The 26340-nt window shown below is 35.4% G+C and overlaps 1 protein-coding gene across 7 annotated transcripts in view; it reads left to right on the top strand.

Moving 5' to 3' along the window:
- Positions 1–26340, top strand: part of smtnb (smoothelin b) — a 70438-nt gene that overhangs the window by 15637 nt on the left and 28461 nt on the right. For 5 of the 7 annotated variants that reach the window (XM_058777598.1, XM_058777600.1, XM_058777606.1 and 2 more), the window contains exons 4-10: positions 280–358; positions 437–513; positions 10873–10942; positions 16040–16476; positions 17614–17668; positions 18546–19058; positions 24506–24579. In XM_058777598.1, coding sequence (XP_058633581.1) covers positions 280–358; positions 437–513; positions 10873–10942; positions 16040–16476; positions 17614–17668; positions 18546–19058; positions 24506–24579 — 1305 coding nt within the window. Of the gene's footprint in view, positions 1–279; positions 359–436; positions 514–1361; positions 1483–8069; positions 8139–10872; positions 10943–16039; positions 16477–17613; positions 17669–18545; positions 19059–24505; positions 24580–26340 lie in introns of those variants that run through there. The other 2 variants (XM_058777603.1, XM_058777602.1) reach the window with 2 other exon arrangements.

Genomic DNA, 26340 nt, shown 5'->3' with positions numbered 1-26340 from the left:
GGGTAGTACATTTTAAGCAAATTTTCATTTTTGGGTGACCCATTCCTTCAAATATGGTAAAATATGTTAATCAGAGCTGAGAGTACTAACCTTCATCTGAAACCTGCAAAAAAGATTATATTGAGGAATGTGTATTATACCAGTTGTGTGGAATTGTTTGAATTTTCTTTCAGTGGAATTCTGTGGGTTCACATTCTGTGTGGGCCTAAATATCAGTCATGTCAAGCTAAATACTGTTTTCGTGTGTCTTGCTCTCTGTTTTTCTTTCCTTCTTTCAAGTTACAAAGCACCAGTGAATATGAAGAGAGAAAACTCATTCGGGCAGCCATTCGCCGGCTCCGAGATGAAGAGATACGAGGTGAGATTCTATCTAAAGGGCTGGACAAATATCTCTATATGTCTGCGTGTGTTTACATTCCTCTGTTCTCATTCACAGGAGCATTAGAGAAGGTTCAGACCGCTGGCCAAAGAACAGAGCGACGACAAAATCCTCAGAACTGCTTTGACCTACAGGTGAGTAAATGTGGCGTGGTGAATATCAGGAGCGGTAAATCTCAGGGATAACTAGGCTTAAGTTTGGGGCTTAATGTGGAATGAGGAGAGATAAATCTGAAAACGCAGGACTGGAGATTTTTGGCCTGTTGAAAAGTTCAAGGATACAGTGAGACTGGGAATTAGAGCTTTCGTATTCGTTTTGTTTTTGGCCATCTAATCACAAAAATAAGAAGGGGTTTGACATTAAGCATTCTCATGTGGTTGTCCTTCGTTAAATTGAGTTATAAATATAATTATTTATTGTAGTTATACAAAACACATTTAGTTTATTTAGATTTTTCTTTTTAAATGAAATAATGAACAAAATAATAAAGTGTGATAATACTATTATATTTTAAAATAAAAAGTTAGAATTAAATACAAATACAATTATTTTATAGTAAACTTAATAAAATACTAATATTTACTTATATATGAATTTTCATCATTTTCAAACTTAGATTTAAAAAAATTTAATTAGTTAAATTTAATCAGTCAATTAGTATAATAAGACATTTGGGCTGTTACCAAACAAATTAAATCAGTATCAACAAAATTCATCTTTGCAATGCAGCAGAAACACAGAAGCTGCATCTGGAGTGGAATATATATATTTACACACTGTTAATGCAACTCTGAGGGACATGGAATGCTTTAACCTGCAGTTACAAATGAATAAATAATGTTTTGATACATAAAATGCTGAATACTGATATTTGAAATTATTAAAAAATGCTGTAAATGTGAAATTAAAACCACCAGTAGGTGGCATCAAGTCACTGTTAATAAGCGAGTCATTGCGACTGAACCGAATAATTTAAACGGTTGATTCATTCAGGCACGAAACACCGTCATGTTCCTCAGAGACGAAAAACAGCGCTGTGGCTATGTTTGGAGTTATTTTTGTTGGTGAAATAGAGCAAAAACAGGCAAAATGGTGTCTAAAACGTAAGTCTCTTAATGTTAACTTCTTGTTTATAGAACTGTTATCACATTTGTAATCATGATGATTTTTGAAGAAAAAAAAAAAACGGCGTTCGATATTAACTATATTAAATGATATAAATACATACATTTTCCTCCCCCATATCTTGAATTTTCTGATCATTCTTCATGCATTGTAATACTGAATCATGCCGTGAAAGAACGCACGTGAGCTAGTCTAATTTAGACGACTTTACGTAATTATGCGTGCACTCTGTAGGTGTGTGTGTTTGATTCTTGCAAAATACTCATTAAAACAGCAATTACAAAATTATCGCAAACGATATATAATCGCACACCCCTATAACAAAGCCTATATCACAAATAAAGGCAGTTATTATTGTTTTTGGTATTGACTTTTTCAAGTTACTTGTCCGATTGGGCAAGTAAATTTCTCTTTCACTTGCCCGTCCAAAACATTCACTTGTCCCGGACAAGCGTTAATGTCGAGCCCAATTACGTAAGGAATGGATCATTGTGCAATTTTGATTGATTGTTTGGGTAGTGCCGCACTGCTCAATTTCTAGCTCTGATAAATGCAACTTTATTTTAAGTTTGTTTAATGCAAAACAGTTTCTAAAATGTGTTTTTTTGTTTTGTTTTTTTGGGTAAATAATTTATGAAGTTTGTTCTTGTTTAAATGAAAGTTTGAAAAAAAAGTATTTGGAAACATTATGATTTTAAAATATAAAATAAGAAGTTTGCACTAAATATAAACAGTGATAATTAACATTAACAATGTTAATTAACATTAACATTGATAATAATAAGAACCATTATTAATAACTGTGCATTAATTATAATTGAGCAGCAAATCAGCATATTAGAATGATTTCTGAAGGATCATGTGACACTGAAGACTGGAGTAATGATGCTGAAAATTCAGCTTGGATGACAGAAATAAATTCCATTTTAATATATATTCAAATTGAAAATAGCTATTTTAAATTGTAATAATATTTCAAAATATTACTGTTTTTACTGTAGTTTTGATCAAATAAATGCAGCCTTGGTGAGCAGAAGATAAAGCACATTAAAAAAAAAAGTAATGTTTCCAAACTTCTGACTGTATATAAATTCCTCAAATGTATAAATTCTCAAAGTATGTTTAAAGAACATTTGCAAAAGGTTATTTAACAATGTGTCGGAAACTTGTGCTACTTATTTGTTTTTCAACATGTAAATAGGTATACTGGGTAAGTTAGCAACCTTCTATTCTCTCTCTCTCTTTTTTGGTTTCACTTTCTTTTCATTCCTCATCCCACGCACACACACACACACACACACGTGTGCATTTGTCCTTTAATGACTTTGTGGTGCCTCCTAGTTCCACTGACTGAAATGTGGAGAATGTTAAAAATTCTGCTTCTTTTACCTTAATCAGCCCACGTTCCTCTCCGCTCCTCTGTCATATTTGTTTATTTCACTTCTCTATCCTCAAGTTACTCCCCTCTTTCCATTGCTCTTTCTCAGACATTATTTCAGCCAGAATTTCTTTCTCATTCTGGAGGTGCTTGAAAATCAGCACCATTACATGTCTGTTATAATTGTTTGCAAACTTACCCACATCCAACTTGCAGAACATCTAGAACATTGACTGAAAATAACAGGTAACCAAAATGATGTGTTTCACGCAGGAAAGAAAGACTTGTACATGTGTATGAAGAGATCCAGTGTGATTGTATCGTCCTCCTCTGACCTGCTTCTGTCTGGCTCTGTTTTGATAACAGTCCTATCTGGAAAAATCTCCTATAGTAATATGGTAAAGGTTATTTAGGAGTCATTGAGGAAATGATACAATGAGCTAGCCGTCAGTCTGTTTTCATAGCTAGTTAAAACAACATTTGAAATTAAATGCAAAACTTCCCAGCCGTCGTCTTTCAGTTATGAATGGAAGATGCTCAGTTCAGTGGCAGCACACGAGGTGTTTATTATAGGGGGCGATATATGCTATTTTGCAAAAATCTGTTCTCAGAACAAAATTAGTCTCTAATCCAATGTTCTTGTTGTACAATTAAGGCCCTGATATGTCCAGCTTCTCACAGTTTTTAAAGGAAAATACTGTTCTTTTGAACTTGCAGTTCTTCAAATAATCAAAGCAGCACAACTGTTTTCAACATTGATAATAATCAGAAATGTTTCTTTGAGCAGCAAATCAGCATATTAGAATGATTTCTGAAGGATCATGTGACATTGTCATTTTAATTGTAATAATATTTCAGAATATTACTGTTTTAACTGTATTTTTAATTTGATATACATGTCTTTTAAATGGGATGCTGTAATCAGCACTTCATAATGAAGCACAGCAGCCACAATCTTGATTATTTAATTAATTGTGCATCCCTAAAATGTGTTTGACTCTCCTTCTTATGTGGAGCTCAAAAGTAGGTGTTTTGCAGAATGTTCATGTTGCTCTTTAATACAATGAAAGTGGAGTAAAAAAGCAAAAGTATGTCTCATAAACACAATAAAAGTAGTCCATGCATTTTTTGCACTATATTCTTAAGTCTTTTGAAGCTAAACAATAGCTTAAAGTGAGCAAGAAACTACAGTGTTTTACCTGCAGCTTTGGTCATTTATGTAGCATTTGAATTCTTGAAATACAATTGAGGTACAATAGAAAAAATGCAGATTTCATGATTGTTATTGGTCATATCTTTCAACAGTGGCAATGATGCAGTCTATTGTGCCATAAATGGCAGATAAAATGTGTTGAAATTAGGGTTGTTCCGATTCCGATACTAGTATTGGAAATTCCACCGATACCACAAAAATTCTGGCATCGGCATCGGTATCGGCGAGTACTTGAACCCAGGTACCGATCCGATACCATTTTCTTAAACAAGACCTTTAGTTATGCGCGCTAGCTTTGCTTAACGCTGCAAATCGGAAATCAATTCTCAAAGTATGTTTAAAGAACATTTGCAAAGGTTATTTAACAATGTGTCGGAAACTTGTGCTACTTATTTGTTTTTCAACATGTAAATAGGTATACTGGGTAAGTTAGCAACCTTCTATTCTCTCTCTCTCTTTTTGGTTTCACTTTCTTTTCATTCCTCATCCCACGCACACACACACACACACACGTGTGCATTTGTCCTTTAATGACTTTGTGGTGCCTCCTAGTTCCACTGACTGAAATGTGGAGAATGTTAAAAATTCTGCTTCTTTTACCTTAATCAGCCCACGTTCCTCTCCGCTCCTCTGTCATATTTGTTTATTTCACTTCTCTATCCTCAAGTTACTCCCCTCTTTCCATTGCTCTTTCTCAGACATTATTTCAGCCAGAATTTCTTTCTCATTCTGGAGGTGCTTGAAAATCAGCACCATTACATGTCTGTTATAATTGTTTGCAAACTTACCCACATCCAACTTGCAGAACATCTAGAACATTGACTGAAAATAACAGGTAACCAAAAATGATGTGTTTCACGCAGGGAAAGAAAGACTTGTACATGTGTATGAAGAGATCCAGTGTGATTGTATCGTCCTCCTCTGACCTGCTTCTGTCTGGCTCTGTTTTGATAACAGTCCTATCTGGAAAAATCTCCTATAGTAATATGGTAAAGGTTATTTAGGAGTCATTGAGGAAATGATACAATGAGCTAGCCGTCAGTCTGTTTTCATAGCTAGTTAAAACAACATTTGAAATTAAATGCAAAACTTCCCAGCCGTCGTCTTTCAGTTATGAATGGAAGATGCTCAGTTCAGTGGCAGCACACGAGGTGTTTATTATAGGGGGCGATATATGCTATTTTGCAAAAATCTGTTCTCAGAACAAAATTAGTCTCTAATCCAATGTTCTTGTTGTACAATTAAGGCCCTGATATGTCCAGCTTCTCACAGTTTTTAAAGGAAAATACTGTTCTTTTGAACTTGCAGTTCTTCAAATAATCAAAGCAGCACAACTGTTTTCAACATTGATAATAATCAGAAATGTTTCTTTGAGCAGCAAATCAGCATATTAGAATGATTTCTGAAGGATCATGTGACATTGTCATTTTAATTGTAATAATATTTCAGAATATTACTGTTTTAACTGTATTTTTAATTTGATATACATGTCTTTTAAATGGGATGCTGTAATCAGCACTTCATAATGAAGCACAGCAGCCACAATCTTGATTATTTAATTAATTGTGCATCCCTAAAATGTGTTTGACTCTCCTTCTTATGTGGAGCTCAAAAGTAGGTGTTTTGCAGAATGTTCATGTTGCTCTTTAATACAATGAAAGTGGAGTAAAAAAGCAAAAGTATGTCTCATAAACACAATAAAAGTAGTCCATGCATTTTTTGCACTATATTCTTAAGTCTTTTGAAGCTAAACAATAGCTTAAAGTGAGCAAGAAACTACAGTGTTTTACCTGCAGCTTTGGTCATTTATGTAGCATTTGAATTCTTGAAATACAATTGAGGTACAATAGAAAAAAATGCAGATTTCATGATTGTTATTGGTCATATCTTTCAACAGTGGCAATGATGCAGTCTATTGTGCCATAAATGGCAGATAAAATGTGTTGAAATTAGGGTTGTTCCGATTCCGATACTAGTATTGGAAATTCCACCGATACCACAAAAAATTCTGGCATCGGCATCGGTATCGGCGAGTACTTGAACCCAGGTACCGATCCGATACCATTTTCTTAAACAAGACCTTTAGTTATGCGCGCTAGCTTTGCTTAACGCTGCAAATCGGAAATCAATTCTTCTTTGCTGCTCAGAATGCAAACACAGGAAGAAGTACAAACGTGCTAGCACATTGCCAGTAAATCACTCGCGTATGTGACTAAATCTTCACCCTGGGCGACTAAATGGTATATAATATTAGCCACTGGCTAATAAATAATCAGATTTTACTCTCCAGTGTGTGAGTTGGAAGCTATGTATAAGTTTAGCACAGATATACTGTCACTCACCGAACTCTGACTGAATGCTTCAGAGTTTCACTCTCCGTCAAGCGATCTGTTTTTCAGTTCATCTGAATGGATGCGCAGCGCACCTGTATTTGACGTACCGTAAGCTCTAGTGTGAAGCGCACGACTCGCCGTCGCATTGCTTTTTTCTCACACGCAGAGAGAGAGTCTTACATTTAGTGCGTCAATTCTGCATGGTATGTAAACGATATTCTTTGTTGTATTTTCCTGTCAAAATAACGGAGTTCCTTTGGAATTCTTCAGCTTTTAAGAACTGCCGGGTTCTCCAGTAGTAGGCGGAGCTAATGCGCACACGACAATCTCATTGGCTGGCGCTCACCTATTATCCTCCCTTGTTTGATTTCAGCAAATCAGTTCAAGGAACGCAGACAACGTGATTAATATTCATGATTCACGAGTTTGTTAATCCTTAGTGCGTTTTATGTTGTTCTTAGTAGAATTCATAGTATGATTATTATCTTATCAGTATTGTTGATAGTTTTCCCCCCATATTTTACAGAAACACTGAATGACCAAAAAAGCACCACCACCAGTTCCGTTAAAATGACTGTATTCATACATGGTTACCAAGTTTTATTTTTAATTGCTAAAGTTATATCATTAAATAATACTCGATTATCATAATACATTTATAATGCTTGACTGACTGATATTAAGAGTGTACTTTTAGATATTTAAATAGATGTGCCATTTTCCAAACATTATATATTATATTTTTTTGTTTACTCGCCAGACTATATCTATCTATCTATCTATCTATCTATCTATCTATAAAGCATATGGTGAAGCACACCATAAAATAATTGTATCAATTCATACAGGTCTAGTAGTACATACAGCTGTATTACCAGATACACACCCAGGTATCGGATCAGTACTCGGTATCGGCCTAGGTATCGGAATCGGTATCGGGAAGGGAAAAAGGGTATCGGAACATCTCTGGTTGAAATAAACAGGGCTGAATGGAAGAATGGCCTTAACATTTACATCTGCTTTGTATACAGTAGTTTACTTTTGTCCCATGTAAGACTGTTTTTCCTGTGTGTTTTCCCTCATGTGCACCAGCAGAACTCTTGCCTTTGAACCTTTTCCTTCGGTGACGTGAGGTCTGTGCATTTGCGCTTTCATGTTTTGTTTGCTTCGTTGTGTTGTATCTCAGTTTGACATCTTTTCCTGTGCACAAAGATTGGGAATCATGGGACTCTGAATTCCAGTGTGGAGGCTGTTTTTGACCGTTTTTGTAAAATTAGTTTTGCAAGTTTATGAACTTTGCACATATTATTAGCCTATTATTAAATGTAGACTATATAGGAAGCTCTGAATATGAACTTTTTCTAATCAAAATCGATCAGTGCTATATTTCCTAAATAGATATTATTATTTCAGAAGGTTTAGTTTGTTTTTAAGATGCATGAAGGCACATGGATTTCAAGTTTGAGACTTGAGACAGTCCTTCACTGGTTTATCTGTTGACCTGCATTATAAAGAGAGGCAAGGGACTTGAGTTGAGCAGGAAGGGTGCGATGTGGGATGTGGGATGTGGGGAGGAAAAGAGTGGGAGTGGTCAGGAAGAAGGGGGAGTGGCCAGTGTGATTGTGTGTATGGTAGCCAGAGCTCAGTGACTGAGTGTTGCATACACACGTGTGGATTGAGAGCAGGGGCAGACAGGAACTCCACAAGAAGGTAAATGACTTTCAGAGAGTTTTAACCTGTTGTTATAAAAAACCTTAACACATTAATTCATACCAACAAAACAAACTTTTTAAAGGTTAAATCAGTAAGAAATAGCTCTTCAATGGCGTTAGTTGGTGTAAGTGTCATCATTTCTTTTTTGTTTTAAATAACAGGGATTAAAAGGCACTTTTTCACAGCTCAATTTTGAATGAATTTACTTTTGTGTCATGATTTGTCAAATTTTCACATCCACATAATATAATCAGATGTGTTTATATACATACATTTTTATCTATCTATCTATCTATCTATCTATCTATCTATCTATCTGTCTATCTATCATCTGTCTATCTATCTAGTTATCTGTCTAGCTATCTATCTATCATCTATCTAGTTATCTATCTAGCTCTCTCTATCTTTGTGTGTTAATTACTTTATATACTTTTTTGTATTTTTGAGAATTTTTCTGTTCATCAAGGCTGATGAAAAAAGATTTGATAAAAAGATACACAAATATTGTAAAATATTGCTGAAATTTATAATAATAATAATTTAAAATGGTTAAAATCATATTCTATCTGAATTTTATTTATTTATTTTAATTTTTTTTTGATGCAAAGCTGAATTTTCATATATATATTTTTGTGGAAACCATGATACGTTTTTTTCTTTGTAAAGATAGTTCATAAGAAGTATCATTTGTAGCATTGTAATTGTCTTTACTGCCAGTTTAATGCATCTTTGCTGAATAAAAGGGTTCATTTAAAGGGTTAAAAAAAAATCTTACCCCAAACTTTTGAACCGTTGTATATATGTGTGTGCATGGAATAAAAAACTCAACTTTTATTTACAAACTTTTATTTTGTAAAACAAAATCTCATACTACTAAAGTGTTCAAAACATTAAAAAAATTCAAAATGAAAATTTCCCTTCAGTTGTTTGAGAGACCGATTGCCGGTAAAGCTGACAGTGAAAATAGGGTGTATGGTCTCTTCATCTTGCATTTTGTGTGTGTGTGTGTGTGTGTGTGTGTGTCTGTTGGAGCCAAAGTGACAGGCCCCGCTACTGTATTTCACTCATGGTGAGTTAAGTGTGTGTGGTTCACCAGACTTATCCAGACGCTCATGGAAAATGACACTGACTGCTTCACACACACTAGATCTTACGAGCTTTGTGCACTCAGCTGCTTCAAAATTGGGCAGTTTAGAAGATGTACAGCTTTATGTGGCATTTATGGGGGTAAACATGTTTTTCATACAAGAAGGAGAGAAACAGAGATGTTGTGAGAGTTCAGGAGAGTCCATTTGGCCCACACTTTTCTGCGGTCACCATCTGAAACTCTTGCAGCACGATCGCTGGATTAAACCTGTCAGAAAAGACTAAATCAACCACATACACATGCATAGAGGTTTACAGTCACTGTTCACTCAAAAATTTGAATCAGTCATAAATTTTACTCTTAGAACCACATGCAATTTGACTGACTTTCATCTGTAGAGGAAAACTGCTCTTTTTGTATAATAAATGTGAATGGGGACTGGAGCTTTTAAGCACCTAAAGGACAAAAAAGTCAATAAAGTTGTCCATGCAGCCCGTGCACTATAATCAAAGTGGTTTAAAGCCATGCATAGTTTTAAGGAATAGACAAAATTTAAGCATTAATGCGGCCACTCTAGTTCACAGAATCTTTATTTTTGGGTGAAATGTTTCTTTAACGGCAACCTTGGTCTGAACTTCAGAAAAAGCCATTTCTCATGTGTTTCTCTGGCAGCCGACTTATAATTATAGTGTAGAAATATGAACGTGACTGCTGCTGAGCAGTTTCTGCGTCTGTTTGCTTTATATCTGGTTTTTATAGAGAGAAAAGCGATGCTTTGCTGTTGTTTGCAAGTAAAATCTTGCAGGTTTGCTGAGGGTGAAAATAGTCATGTTAGTCACCCATTTACATGTTAGGTTTAAATTGTTCTCTCAGACTAGCTTCCACGACTTCAGCTGGTCTGAAACACAAACACGTGACCTAGTGTAAAGGCGATTATATCCGTTTGTGCTGGGCTGCTGATTAACAGCGGTTTGGTGTTTATTGTACCATATAACTCTTAATCCTTTTACAGCAGGTAGACAAACTCCATTAAGCCAAAAAGACTTAAAGTCCAAGGCATTAAGCAAACACTAAACATCTTAGTCCATTCAGCCCTCTTTACGACTTTGCAGACTCAAAGGTTCGGAATGGTTTAACTTTTTGAAAGAATATTATTTTCTGTAATGCTGTGCTTGAATGAGCATCAGATGCTTAAAATTGAAGTTATTTGCAGTTGAAAGCCTGTTGTTTCTTTAAATAATTCGTTTTTTAAGAACATCTTTCAGTGCAGAATTGCAATTTTGCAAGTGGAAACAAATTGATGTGAATATTGTTGTTGTGTATACTGTAATTTCTGTGATATTTCAAACTCTTGTATATGTAAGTTTTCTTCTTTAAAAAAGTAGAAATTTGTATACATTTTTAAATCTCACAAATCTTTCTCAGAATTGAGAGGTTATAAACAACAGTTTTGAATTAATTTTTTCTCAATTAAGAATTTATAGGAAAGGATGCTATAAAAGCATCAAATTCTGTATCTCTTGATTTAAGAATGTTTAGATATTTGTAATGGAAAACAAGACAAAAACAATAAGTAAGAAAACCCCTTTTTTTGTGGTGCAGAGGCAATGCATTTATTGTAAGTTTGTTTATCTTTTTTTGCAGGACGGTCAAGAGAAAATCAAGGCAGAAGCACTCATCAGCCAATCAGAGAGAATTGAGAACCGCAGAGAAGGCAAGTAAAATCACACAAAACAATCTGTCAATCATCTGAGAAAAGAAACATTTAGAAACATTCCACATCAAGGTAGACAAGGCTGAGGGGGGCATTCCGCACCCGTAGAGATGTAAAGCTCATTTATGCCTGTCTCACAGACTTTCATCCCCCACCAGGTCAACCCCTATATTTAGACACAAAGTCTGTTGAAGTAAAACTCCTTTCCTGTGACCCTGACATTTGTGGTGTTAGTGGTCCTTACTCAGCTGCTCAACCCAGTAATTTTGGCCAGGGTGAGAGCAGGGCCAAGCGAAGACGGCCTTAATGAGTGCAGAAATGAGACCTTTCTGGAAGCCACCGTTTGTTATTCAGACAGAGACAAAGGAAGTTTGGGGCTGGGACAGGACGGGGAAGAGCATTTATACACAGTTGTTGTGGAGAATGAGGGAAGGACATGCTTTTTGTCTTGCACGTATTTTGAAGTTTGGCTCAGAGACTAGAGATGTTCCGATACCCTTTTTCCCTTCCCGATACCGATTCCGATACCTAGGCTCAGGGTATCGGCCGATACCGAGTACTGATCCGATACCCGGGTGTGTATCTGGTTATACAGTTGTATGTACTACTAGCCCTGTATGAATTGATACAATTATTTTAGGGTGTGCTTCACCATAGATAGATAGATAGATAGATAGATAGTCTGGCGAGTAATTTTAACAGAATTTAAGACCGGTGGTGGTGCTTTTTTGGTCATTCAGTGTTTCTGTAAAAATGGGGAAAAACTGTCAATAATACTGATAAAATAATAATCATACTATGAATTCTACTAAGAACAATATAAAACGCACTAAGGATTAACGAGCTGCTGGATTCATGAATATTAATCACGTTGTCTGCATTGGCTCGAACGGATTTGCTGAAATCAAAACAGGGACGATAATAGGTGAACGCCAGCCAATGAGATTGTCGTTTGCGCATTAGCTCCGCCTACGACCGGAGAACCCGGCAGTTAAGCCGAAGAATTCCAAAGGAACTCCGTTATTTTGACAGAAAAATACAACAAAGAATAACGTTTACATACCATGCAGAATTGACAGGCTACATGTAAGACTCCCTCGCTCCCTCTCCATCTCTCTCTCTGCGTGTGAGGAAAAAAGCAAAGCGACGGCGAGTCGTGCGCTTCACACTAGAGCTTACGGTACGTCAAATACAGCTGCGCTGCGCATTCATTCAGATGAACTGAAAAATATATCGCTTGACGGAGAGAGAAACTCTGAAGCGCTCAGAGTGTTCAGCGAGTGACAATATATCTGTGCTAAACTTATACATAGCCTACCAGTAAAATCTGATCATTTATTAGCCAGTGGCTAATATTAGACATCATTTAGTCGCCCAGGGTGAAGATTTAGTCGCGTATGCGAGTGATTTAACTTACTGGCAATGTGCTAGCACGTTTGTATTTCTTCTTCTCTGCTCTAAATAGTGGTTGCTTGTGTGGCAACACAGCACAACTTCCTGTCTTTGCATTCTGAGCAGCAAAGAAGAATTGATTTCGATTTGCAGCGTTAAGCAAAGCTAGCGCGCATAACTATAGGTCTTGTTTAAAAATGGTATCGGATCGGTACATGGGTTCAAGTACTCGCCGATACCGATGCCAGAATTTTTTGTGGTATCGGTGGAATTTCCGATACTAGTATCGGAATCGGAACAACCCTATCAGAGACTCTTTTTTTGAGCATTTTGAGTTAAGGACCAATAGAAATTTGATAAAGGTAGAACTTAGACTGTGTTCTAAAAACTTTTTTGCTCCTTTATCCTAAAAGCATTTTTTTGTCTGTCATAGCACTGTTGTGGCATAGTAGTATAGCGACGGTGTCAGGTGGTATTACAGTGGTACTTCAAAAGCATCAGGCTGCCAGTGCTTTTAACATAGTGGGTTAAAATGGGATGGTCTACCTAATAATAAAATGGTAAAGGAATGGGTCACACATATTATTTATTTTTGAGAATGCAAAAGGAGATGTTTATGAGATAAAATATTACAATTATGAGATTAAACGTCTTGATTATGACAGTCAAAATTATGAAACAATTCAGATGATAAGTCATCATTAGGACAGTAAAATGATGACATACTAAGTCATAATTATGACAAAGTCAAAATTATGAGCTGCTAAGTTATAATTATGACATAATTCAACATTATGAGGTGACTGCTCATAATGAGGTGACAGTATCTCCTTTCGCCTTTTTCTCATAATTTAAGTAAATTATGACTTAATTTTGACTGTTATAATTATTTTCTGTTATAAATTTTTCATCTCAATGACAAGTCAAAATCATCAAAAATATACTAATTCATAAAGAATAAAAGTCAAAATTATGACATACTAAACAATTACAAAATAAAGTCAACACTGAGGCAAAGTCATAATAATGACATAAGTTGAAATAATAGGTCACAATTGACTTAATATCTCATAATTTATACTTCTTTATGCCGTTAATTATGAGGTTTTGTAAGATTCAAAGTGCTTTTTTCTGTGACGAAAATGGGCTTCCATACAGATCCCATTTGTGTTTGAGTATATTCAAATTACTTGAAAAAACAGATGAAAGACTTGAAATAGAGTTAGTGCAATACTCAATGTAAATATAGGGTCAAATGGACTAGTGCTTTTTCTGTCATTTTTGCAGAGTAAACTATTCTTTCAACAAAAGTTACAATAAACCCATTTTCCATTCCAGCTAAAACGAATCTGTTTATCTAAAAAGATATGATTGAGGGACTGTTGTTGGGTTTGACATACACTATTTTCTAGCCTAGTATTTGTCTGAGAGTGTGGAGAGCCTTTCTTTGTGCTGAAGGAGAAGAATGCGTCTGGGGTTTGGATCTCTGAACTTCATTGCCTGCCACATCACTTGTGGTAAACAAAGCAGACAAGATGGTAATCAAATTAAGCACTCGACTGGGCCACAGTCTCAAGACCTCACAATAACACGTCTTAAACGCATCATTTAAATTCACTTAATTGAGCGAAGAGAGTCATTTAAGGGAGTTTCTGATTGATAATACCAATTGTTTCTTGCTATATACATCTTAAATTAGTTGCAATCTATCACTTTTTCTGTTTGTATTTGCAATTGTAAATGTAAAATCAGCAGCATCTTGCTATAAAAAAACGATCTTATAATTATCGTAACTCTTTCATTTAAGGAAACATTCTTGAAAAGGCCTTTTAAGCAGTACATCCTTGCTCTGTATAAGCAATGAAAAGAATGCAGTGTACATTTAGACTAAGCAACCCAAAAGCACAGACTGTACTCTGCTCCTTCAGAGATCTGAGAATGGTGGAAACAGAACGATACTTCCTGACCAGATGTGAAAAGTATCAGGATGTCGGCAAGACTACTTTCCTACAAATTACAGGGATCTGCTCAGAAACGCTGTTACCTTAAGAGCATTAGCTCTCTCTCATTACAGCTAGAGTCTGAGACCGATGCATGAATGTGAATCTCTCAGTTATTATCAGTGAAATGGCCATTTTTTTGTGTGTGTCACAATCTTAGCTTTTGTCACACTTTAAAAATCTCTCGGTTCTCAGGTTTGAATTTGGAAACTTTCAGTAATTGCTGCACAGTTTTAATTGTTTTAATAATAAAGAAAAGCTCAGGGACAAGAATCTTCAAATTTGAGCTTGTACATGCAAACGTGTAAAATTTTAAATATTTTGCTGATTGTCAGCTGAAGGTGGGGCTCTGAACGTGAGATGCTAATGTCACTTCCTGTGCCCACCATGTATTCTGTGTCTGGATATCTCTGTCCTCCCAAACATCGTTTGCTCTGAGTGTGCAAACATTCAGGAAATGTGAAAGGAAATGTCCTATCTCCACCCAGCATGCATAGCTCATTACAATAACCATCTGACATTCCTTTGGCTTAGTTCTGTTCGTTTTGTCTGTGCCTGGCTGCATAAATTTGCTTTTATGTGTGGTTAACCTAGTATTTCACCATACATGCTGGTGTAAATCTCGCAAGTCCCCTGAAAGAAATTTAGTATGCTGTATTCATCAATTCAGTATGCATTATGAGTATTTTTAGCTAGGCCTTGCCCTACAGTGCAATGCAATTCCTAATTGTCCCATATTTTTAAAATGCTAACAGAATCTGTAAACAAACACACTCACACACACACACACACACACACAGAGAGAAGAGTCTGTAACATTCAGGATCTGATAACCAATAAACCAAGAGAAATTTTTATTTGAAATACGTTTTCCAACAATCCAAGACTACTGTAGCATTACATGATTTTAGAGAAAAAATAATTTTTATAACTTTTTTTTCGCACTGGGAGATTGCTTGTTTTACTACTGTTCAAATGTTTGGGGTTGTTATGTTTTTTAATGTTCTTCTACTCACTAAGGAGTCATTTATTTGATTAAAAATACAGTAAAAACAGGAAAATTGTGAAATATTATTAAAATTTAAAATAGCTGATTTTTTTTTTGGAAATATTTTAAAATGTAATTTATTTCTGTGATCAAAGCTGAATTTTCAGAATCATTACTCCAGTCTTCAGTGTCACATGATCCTTCAGAAATCAGTCTAATATGCTGATTTGCAGGAAACTTTTCTTGATTATTATCAATGTTAAAAACAGATTTGCAGCTTCATATTTTGTAGAAACTGTGATCAATTTTTTTTTTTACAGATTCTTTAATGAGTATAAACTTCAAAAGAACAGCATTTATTTGAAAGAAGTCTTTACTGTCACTTTTAATCAATTTAATGCATCCTTGCGGAATAAATTATTATTATTATTATTTTTTAAAAATCTTATAGATGCCAAACAAAGTTCATTTTCACTAATCCAGGTTTTAAAATCAATAGTATGAACAGAAAGTGTGCTGAGGTTGAGACTTGGTTATTGCTGAAGTGGACTGAAATGAGATTGAATCCAGTGTTTTTTCTTGTTTTCTCATTTTGGTCCACTTAAACTGCTCTAAGGTTGGTTATTTTAAAGGAAACTGGTAAAAACACCCTTATTCTAACCTCAAAGATGCTATTTCAATGTACTTACAGTTATGTGTTTGTCTCTTCTCTTGTAGCCTCGAACCCTGACATGGTTTTAGAACTAGATCCTTTGGTCAGAGAGAAAGTCTCTTGCCCTCTGACCCAGCGGATCCAATGCGATCATGGCTCGCCCTCCTCAGAAGTCATTCCTTCATACCGAGAGCGTTCAGACTCCGGAGAATCGAATGATAGCAGCTTCCATCAGAGAAAGAGGCTGAACTCCAGCGCCTCAGACCGTAGCCATGACTCCCTGTCCACTGCTGAACCTCCTCTGAGGGACCAAAGCTCACGGTCAGGACCAACTGGAGAGGAAGTCAGGGCAGCTGTGAATTCAGAGGCTCCGCAGATGGATCGAGACCTGAAGAAACTTGACAACAGCGTGGAGACAACTCACTTTCAGAGCACAGCAGGTTCACAAGCATGCACACTGAATGAGACCAGTACAAGAGCTGAAGACATCTCAGCACAGAAGGTAAGCAGAAAAGAAAGGATTCTCATGGGAACACTTGTTCTGTTTGTTCCACCAGGAGGTACTATTTGTCTCTGTTTGAGATTGTCCTGTTTTATCTCTGTGAATCCATCCACCACTTGCTCAGACGTTCCTCAGTTCCATAACAATGTTCAGATGTGATTAAGAGAAAATCATTGGTGGTGTTTGGCTAAGAATCACTATTACTATTGATCATATTTAGGGTTATTGGGTTTTATCATTTAAGTGGCTTGTTGAAGAGTGTGTGCTATTACAATTCTTTTCTGGCTGACAATAACGGTCAAAAAAGTCCCATTGACTTAAATTCACGTGAGCCATACTGTATCTAGAGACCAGAATATAGATTCTACATGGTAACTTATGCTTTAAACCACTCCAAATTACACCATACTGTAACAAATCTTACAATATATAGTATAAATACATTACTGTTCAAAAGTTAGGGGTCGGATTGTTTTTTAATGAAAGAAGTCTTTTCTGCTCACCAAGGCTGCATTTATTTGATCAAAAATACAGTAAAAGCAGTAGTATTGTGAAATATTTTTTACAATTTAAAATAACTTGTCTATGTGAATATGTTTTAAAATGTAATTTATTATTGTGAGCAAGGCTGAATTTTCAGCATCATTACTCCAGTCTTCAGTGTCACATGATTCTTCAGAAATCATTCTAATATGCTGATTTACTGCTCAAGAAACATCTTATCAATGTTGAAAACAGTTAATATTTTATGGAAACTGTAATTTTTTAATTTAGCTTTTTTTTAAGGATTATTTAACATGAAATAATCCTGAAAATTTGTGCTCCTTAATATTTTTGTGGAAACAGTGCTACTTTTTGTTTTTTTTTATTTGAAATAAAAATATTTCTAACATTACAAATGTCTTTACTCTTACTTTTAAATAAACTTTTTTCCTTGCTGAGTAAAAGTATTAATTTCTTTCAAAAATATTTTTTGGTATTTAGTGTAACTCTTGATAAAATTTGATAAAGCACCTCTTCATGAATATAAATTAACATATTTTTACTGCTGTAAACAGACATTGCTGTTATTGTAAAGTGTTTTATGTCATGCTATGAGAAGTTGATTTAGAGTTTTTTTTTTTTTTTTTTTCTTAGATCACATCAGGTGGAGATGCTCTGTTGACTTCTCTTACTAATGGCAAGGATACAGGTGAGCATTTCTGCATGTCCCCATAAAACTACACCACAAAAGAAAGTTAACTAATGGTGGATTTACCTGTGCCCTAGAATTAGTTAATAATTAGTTTATTATTAATAATTACAGTTTCTCTATTCGAATATGACTTGCATGTATTGTATACCTGACAATATAGTTGGCCAGCAGCAAGTCAGTGTCCTTCTGCTTTTGTTTAAAGTATGGAGATGTCACCCTCTTGCAGTCAGCAGGCCGTATCCCAAGATCTTCACTCTTCCTTATGACCTAATAGGGCCATTACCACATTCACAAGCTTAGAGGCACGGTCCAGTGTAATGCTTTAATCAGTCTTTCCTGTCTCCTCCCCCTTCTGCAAAAACCAAAACATCCTGCATGACCCGTAGGGATGAAAAATCCCAAATGAGATGGAATTAATAACCTTAGATTCACAATTGTTTATTCTAGACACAATGAAATTAGATGGAGAGCAATTGAAGACTTTTAATTAAAGGGATAGTTCACCCAAAAAATGGAAATTCTGTCATCAATGTCAAACAAGTTGAGCATATTTGATATTATGTTTATATGTGAATAAAAGTCTAAATTAAATCTGATCATAATATAAGCAATATCGTGTCTTCAGAAGACTTGGATTAAACCGCTTGATTCTCATGGATTTCTTTATTAACTTTTTGAAGTGTCAAGTTTTGCTGGAAGGGACAGAAATCTCAGGTTTCATTAAAAAATATCTTCATTTGTGTTTTGAATATGAATGGGTTTATGGGTTTGGAATAACATGAGGGTAAATTTTTGGGTGAACTGTCCCTTTAAATCTTATGCTTTCCTGCTTTAACCAAAAACAAATTTAATAAAAATACTTTTTTCTTTTCAGATTTTAAAAACAAAGCCTCATTCTCTGGGCCCGTTATTCGTGCAAACTCTGTTCGCGACAGGATGCGCAAATTCACCGAACCTGTTACGAACGCACGTAAAATCAGCCACGGTTCTTCTCATTCTACAAACACAGTGTCTGCTGAGAGCTCCTGGGACACCTCGTCCTTTTCTTCCTCCATCTCAAAGAAAGAGAGGAATGTCACTGAGAACATGTTGGCCCAGCCCAAGCTTTTCTCCAGCCAATCACACACCGCAGTGGGCGGCTCACACGGCCGCACTGAAAATGTCAGTCGTGTGTGTGGCGGTTCAGAAGAAGTGCAGACTCCTGAGGGAGAAGCATCTTCAGGGACCCACGACACCCGGGGTGAACCTGAGTCCAACATGAAGACCTTCCTCAGCATTGAGATCAAAGATGGACGAAACCCAACTTCACATTCTTCGCTGTCATCGTCCTCTACAGCTGTAAACATGAGCCCTCGAATCATCACATCTGCTGCTCCACAGAGAACAGGTAAGCAAATGAATCAACTGATTCATAAAACAGATACGAATATACCTAATTATGCGTTTTGGGTCCAAAACAATTGTGGGGTTAATTGATAGATTTGCATGAACTGAAAAAAAAAAAAATATATATATATATATATATATATATACAAACATACATTTAATGCAATGTATTTTGCTTTGGAAAAAAGCATCTGCCAAATGCATAAGTAAATGTTCAATATATTGTAATGTTCAAAACATTGGGGTCAGTAAGATTTTATTTTTATTTAAGAATTGTTTTAGTTAATACTTTTATTCAGCATTAAACTGATAAAAAGTGACAGTAAAGACATCATGTTTCAAGGGATTTCTGTTTTAATAAATGAGTGATGTTCTTTTGAACTTTCTATTCATCAAAGAATCCTGAAAAAAATGAAAATACGAAGCAGCAAAATTGATAATAATCAGAAATGTTTCTTGAGCAGCAAATCAGCATATTAGAATGATTTCCGAAGGATCATGTGACATTGAAGACTGGAGTAATGATGCAGAAAATTCAGCTTTGATCACAGGAATAAATTACATTTTAACACACATTACAACAGAAAACAGCTATTCTAAATCGTAATAATATTTCACAATATTGCTATTTTCACTGTAGTTTTGATCAAAGAAATGAGACTTCTTTTAAAAACTTTAAAATATATTCACATAGAAAACAGTTAAATTATAATGATATTACACTGTACATTTGTGGCTAACAGCACAGGTTATTGTTTCGCTCATAACATCATATTCAAGCCATTCTCTCAGTAAAATGGCATCATGTTTTTTTTTTTTTCTTCCCTGAAATCTATGTTTGGCTTCACTCCAGAAAACTATCGCCAATATCTTTTTATTTGATTCGAGTAAGATTGGGACTACCAACCTTTCCTGTTGCAAACATTTTAGCAACACAAAAATTCTTGTGCTTGAGTGTTAATTTTAGACACATTTTATCTTTATGCACATATTTATATTTGTGTATCTGTAAATCTGCTGCACCATTATTTTGGTATGCATGTTGCCAGGATACGCATGGAAGATGGCAAATGTAAAAATGTAGCGTCGCCATAGACTTTTACTTCTCATCACAAATAAACAATTGGCACCAGTGCCAAATTTGCACAAAATAATGTTTATTTAAAGTTTATTTTGCATAATCACTGTTATAAAGATGACATCTTCAGATCATTGTTTTCAAACTTCTAAAACAATTCTGTTGATCTGCTTTGTCAAGGCATCCAAAAGAATGTATAAAATATCCAAAACACACAATGCTATTATATTTTTTTATATTTTAATGTCCATTTCTCACTGTTAACTAACTATTAACTACCTCAAACCCCTAATTTGCTGTTTGTTAATAGTAAGGTAGTTGTTAAGTTTAGGTATGGAGTTGATTAAGGGATCTAAAATATGGTCATGCAGAATAAGGCATTAATATGTACTTTGAGTACTAATAAAAAGCCAATATGTTAGCATGGTAGTTCATAGTGAAAATGTTCCTTAAAAGAGTGTTATATTTTTTGACCATAATCAATTCTAAAGGATCCTAATCCTAAGAAATCCTCCTAAATTTGAGCAAGTTTTTGAGCCCTGTTGGTTATTGTTTAATATCTTGTATTGTGTTAAACAACATATTTCTGTCAGCATTGATAGCCTGTTGATTAGCAGACTAATGTACCGTTCAATTGCACCTCTGGCTACTCGAGGTCGAGTCCTGACTCGTGGTCCTTTGCCAGTCCCATTACCAACTCTCCACCCCATGCTTTCCTGTCATTCTCTACTATCCTGTCCACTAAAAAGCATTAAAATAGCCAACACAAACAAAAAACAAAAACCAACAACGTGTTTCTTACTGATTAGAAGGAAATCAAAATTTTACATTTTCTTTAGGTTCCTAGAGCCCTCCTGTTGATAATCATAGTAGTTGAAAACTACTGTATCTAGCTCTTCATTTTTGTGTTAAGTTGGAATTTTGTATGAAAACTGGTATTAGGATTCATTCAGATTGGTTTCAAATGATGATTTATAAAAGTATTACTTGGTAATGAGGGATTTTTGCCTAAAGCCGGAAACACACTGCATGATTTTTTGCTGTCCCAGACGAAAGACTGGCATCGTGAAGCAATCGCGGCGATTTCTGATTGGCCACGATTATTTCACGATGCCAATCTTTTGTCTCGGACAGCTGAAAATTGTGCAGTGTGTCACAGGTCTTGAAAACTGGAAAGGGGGAAATGGAAAGGTAGTTACTATGCGTTTCACAGATGTTTTTATGGGGAAGGCTGAGTGAGCTGATGGAACAAATTGGAGTTCAAACTGTGCATATTCTCCGTTTGGCAGCCATGTTGGAAATTTTACCCTAAAATGAAATATTTCCATTCATTCCTTCTCGATGATTCAAGTAAAGTACGAGTAAGCCTATTTAGTGGTTTTGCATATAAACTTTAAAAGAATCTCTTTTCTGGAAACTGTTCTGGTTCCTTTAAGCGGGAGTGGATTTCACCCAGTGCTCCTGAATGGTATTTATGAATGTGAAATCACAGTAGTTCACCCGAAAATAATCTCATTTTAGATGGTTTGCACCCTTATGTCCCTTGAAACCCATAGTGTGTTTCTTTTTCTGTGGAACACAAGATTTCCATTCAAAAGGAACAATGACTAGCAAAAATAAAATTTTGCTTTTGCTTTAGGTTGCTTTACTGAAAGTCTTCTCAAGCCATATGTTAAATTTGTTTAAAGACTACTTATATATTATTGCATGACTATGTTCAAGGTCCCTTAACCCTACCCAAAACCTAAACACATCTTATTGAGGGAAAACTCAGTTAATAATGAATGTGTGTTCACTAATCTAAAGTGTTACCAAAAAGACCACATTTTAATTTCTTGGCCTCATCTGAGCAAAATATTTTCCCAAGTTGCAGTAGCGCTCTGAACTCTGTCGCTTCTTCAGAATCATTTTTGTGGCTTTTTTCTGAAGTGTTCTCGATGACACTGTGAATGTTAAGATTTGACCTTTTCTAAGTACTGTCTAGAATGGTTTATTCCAACTTCCACTTCCTGTCAATTGAACCAGCAGTCCATGATTTCGACTTCCAAACATTTGGATGTTTTGTATCCATTTCTCAATTTATGAACTAGACTTTTGTCTTCATTTTCACATGGATTGAAGCAAATCTCTTTATGCACTGATAGTGGGTCATGCAAGCAATATTAGCTAACTTATGTTGCACAAGTAACTGTAAGTTGTTACCAGACTTATTTATTTGTTAAGAATATCATTTGCATCATATTTTGTTTAGCATCCCCTAGGTTCTGAAATAATAGTACATTTCATTTGTAAAGCATTTAATTCACTAAATTATTCAAAATATACATGACCACATGGTTATTTGGGAACACTGTATTTAAAGTGTTACTTATAATGCATTAGATATTCATAATATAATGCATTGTATAGTATATTTTCAGAATTGAAATACAAAATATATTGAAGCATTATAAATGCATTATATTATATATGCATTATATATGCAAATTTCCTGTATTTTAAATTGTCATGTCTTTTAATGCATTGTACTTTCTAAAGGTGCAACAATGCTTAAGTGTTGATGTTACAATGCATAATTCATGTATTTGAAATACATGATAAATAAAGGCTTCAAGTAAAGAGTTAATAGTTATTTCATACGTAAACCATTTTTGCTTGCATTTCCATCAAAAATAGCTTATCTTTATACTGTTCCAGTGTATATAGGCTATACATAGCTATGCCATACCGTCACAGTGATATCCATAAAATAACCGTTGTATTTTGGTTAACTGGCATGTGTGCCTGAGGACCCCTGTCATATAATCATAATTCACATGCCAGTTCACCCTCTTTCACCTGCCTGATGCATAAACACAATCTCTATTCTCCTCATTTTGTCATATCTCTCTCTGTCTGTCTCTTCTCAGTATCATCAACAGACCGTATTTGTCAGAGTGCCACAGCTCTGTCAGATCTTCCTTTTTTGGAAGCGCTTTGCTCATCCTTGCTTCTGAAAGGTCTCGCAGGCAGTGGAAACGTACTTGAAAGCCTCAGGATATTTAATGATATAGACCTGCAGTAAAAGATTGTTTACCGTCTCACTGAACCACATAAGGACACTGACGTATTGTGTAATCGCTGGCTAACTGATGAAGATACCATAAACAGAGATGGCTGCTTTATTTAAGAGTCCTGTACACTCTCTGATTTCGTCAGCAGCGTGTTCTTGAACGAAGAGGTTTTTATTTGGGAATTTATTGACGTTTTTATGGCTTTAAACAAACCAGATTTCTCGGGATAAAACATGAAGGTTTCAATGAATACTATCAAGTTCTCTTGGAGAAACAACATAATTTAAATCATTAGATTGAAGAATGCAAATCTAGACATTCAGAGACGTTTTGTACACTAGTACATTTTAAAGTGTGGCTCGTTAAGATTTGTGCGTTTTTGAAAGGAGTCTCTTTATGATCACAAACCTGTATTTATTCAATCAAAAATAGAGTAAAAACAGTAATATTGTGAAGTATGATTACAGTTTAATAGAACTGTTTTCTTTTTCAATATATTGCGAAAATGTAATTTATTGCTGTGATCAAAGCTGAATTTTCAGCATCATTATTTCAGTCTTCAGTGTCACATGATCCTTCAGAAATCATTCTAATATGCTGATCAAGTAACATTTCTGATTATTATCAATGTTGAAAACAGTTGTGTTGCTTCATATTTTGGTAGAAGAAAATTTTATTTCAGGATTCTTTGAATAGAAAGTTCAAAAGAACGACATTAATTTGAAAAAGAAATCTTTTGTAACATTATAAATGTCTTAATGTCACTTTAGATCAATTTAATGCTTTCTTGCTGAATAAAAGTCTTACTTTCTTAAAAGTCTGACCGACCTCAAAGTTTTGAACGGTAGTGTCTTCAATTTCAGTAATCTGTACATGACAAATGAAAATGTATCGGTTAACATTTATTTTATTTCAAGGAACAAAAACCATATTTTTTATGGTTTTAGCTAACTATAATAACTGTGGCCAGTACACACCAATGTGGCAAGGAGTGCGTACTCCATGCTGAACAGCCAGAGAGCACGGAAGGCGCTGAGCAGTGTTTACATTAGCAGTAATGTGACCATGCTAATTTATGAGCCCTAAGTGGTGCCATTGTGGCAGCTTACATAACGGACTAAAGGCTCCACTTCACTCTCATCCACTCCAACTGAAGCTCTATTTAACATCTGAACAGTGCTGTGTAAATATTTCTTAGGGTGGTATGATGTTTTCAAATGTACACTGTCATTAGACATTCTTAAGAAGCTCAGTCTCATCTAAATCTTGTTAGTGTCTTAAATGTCCTCATTTTGCTGTTTTTCTATGTTCTCTCAGAGCTGACGTTTGGTTTAAGAGCAATGCCGTTCAAAGTGACCAGCTCAAGTCTCTCATCAGGATCCTCTGTTAAGGTATTTAACATACGCAGACTGTTTTAACACAAAACTATATTTGCATGCAAATGAAGTCTCTACTCAACATTTCTCTTCACCCCCCCAGGTCCACTTGTAATATTAGTCAGTGTTTTTTTGTTTTTTTTAACTATAAACAGTAATAATTAAATTTCTTCTGATAATGGTCCTTCCTCTCTCTGACCCTTATATTTAAACGGATCATTTTTTTTGCTGCTGTGCCTTTAAGACCTTCACATAAATTACATCTTAGCACGTTAAATGAGTGACAATACTTTGCTGTGTTAAGGTCCTTGCACACCGAGCATTTTTTCGTATTCGTCATCCTTTCCTATCAAAATGCTTGCTACGGAAGCGAAAACGGAGAAAATCGAACCTGATCCAAATTTGTTATGACGGACGAAAGTTTCGGAGGCGGTGTGTAAATGTTATTGACTATTTATTTTTTTTAACATGCGAAAATTTTGGACTCAGTGTGCAATGACCTTTAGGGAGACACTCCCCTCTTAACACTTTCTCAGCATAAACTTTGACACTTTAAATGGTCTGTAAACAATTCACAAAAGCTTCAGAAAGGAAGTGCCTCTGGGACCGAAGAGCTGTTAACAAACAGATATTTTCAGCATCAAAACATTAGAAAGCAGGTTGGCGCTGATAACCTCCAATGTACAGTATAGTGATATACCGATATACTATTGTGCTTCGGGCGTCCCGAGTTCAAGTCCTGGCTCACGGACCTTTCCTGATCCCGTACCCCAATCTCTCTTCCACTTTGCTTCACTCTCCTATCGAAATGAAGGCATAAAACCCCAAAAATAAATCTAAAAAAAAAAAGAAACTTTAGAGAGCAGCAGAAAAACACTGATAATCCATGTTCATACTAGAGCCCTGCTGTTCTCTTGACTGTTTTCTTAAACCCGCACATGCCCGCTCCCGCTGAATTTCTGACCTGGACCGCCCGCTCCTGCAACCTGCGTGTTCCACTCCCGCCCGCGCCCACAATGTTTGAGTCCACTCCCGCCCGCTCCCGCAAGATTTGCGTTGGGTCCCGCGGGAGCCCAAACCCAATGCAGCCCTCTAGTTCATACCTCAAAAATCATATTTTAAAATTTCACTCCAGGTGAAATGATCACACTTTTGTGTCTCAGGCCAAGAATGATCTGAACTGAGCATATGTTCTGTAGAAGACATTGCTTTAACTAACATAATATTTGTGATTGAAGACATTTAGGCCATGAGCATAATGCAGCTACAGTACATATCCCTGATACTCCTTAATCTCCTTCTCTACACAAAGTTTGGACATTCACTGTAGTGAGAAACGAGTTCTATGATTAAATTCAATCCTGAGTTAATGTAGTGACAACTACACTACTGTTCAATAGATTGTAGTCAGTATGCTTTTTCAAAAGTCTCTTCTGCTCACCAAGGCTTCTGAAAAATACAGTAAAATTTGATCAAAAATACAGTAAAAACAATAATATTATGAAACATTACAATTTAAATTAACTGTTTTCTGTGTGAATATATGTTCAAATGTAATGCATTCCTGTGATCAAAGCTGAATTTTCAGCATCATTACCCCAGTCTTCAGTGTCACATGATCCTTCAGAAATCATTCTAATATGCTTATTTACTGCTCAAGAAACATTCTTGATTATTAGCAATGTTTAAAAAACAGTGCTGCTTCATATTTTTGTGGAAACCATGATACAAGTTAAGAAGAGCATTTTTAAAAATAGAAATATATTGGAACATTAT

This window comes from Onychostoma macrolepis, chromosome 05 (assembly GCF_012432095.1).
Source record: "Onychostoma macrolepis isolate SWU-2019 chromosome 05, ASM1243209v1, whole genome shotgun sequence".
Classification (NCBI taxonomy): Eukaryota; Metazoa; Chordata; class Actinopteri; order Cypriniformes; family Cyprinidae; genus Onychostoma; species Onychostoma macrolepis.
The sequence above is the reverse complement of the archived record's forward strand: the minus strand, read 5'-3'. Positions and strand labels throughout refer to the sequence as shown.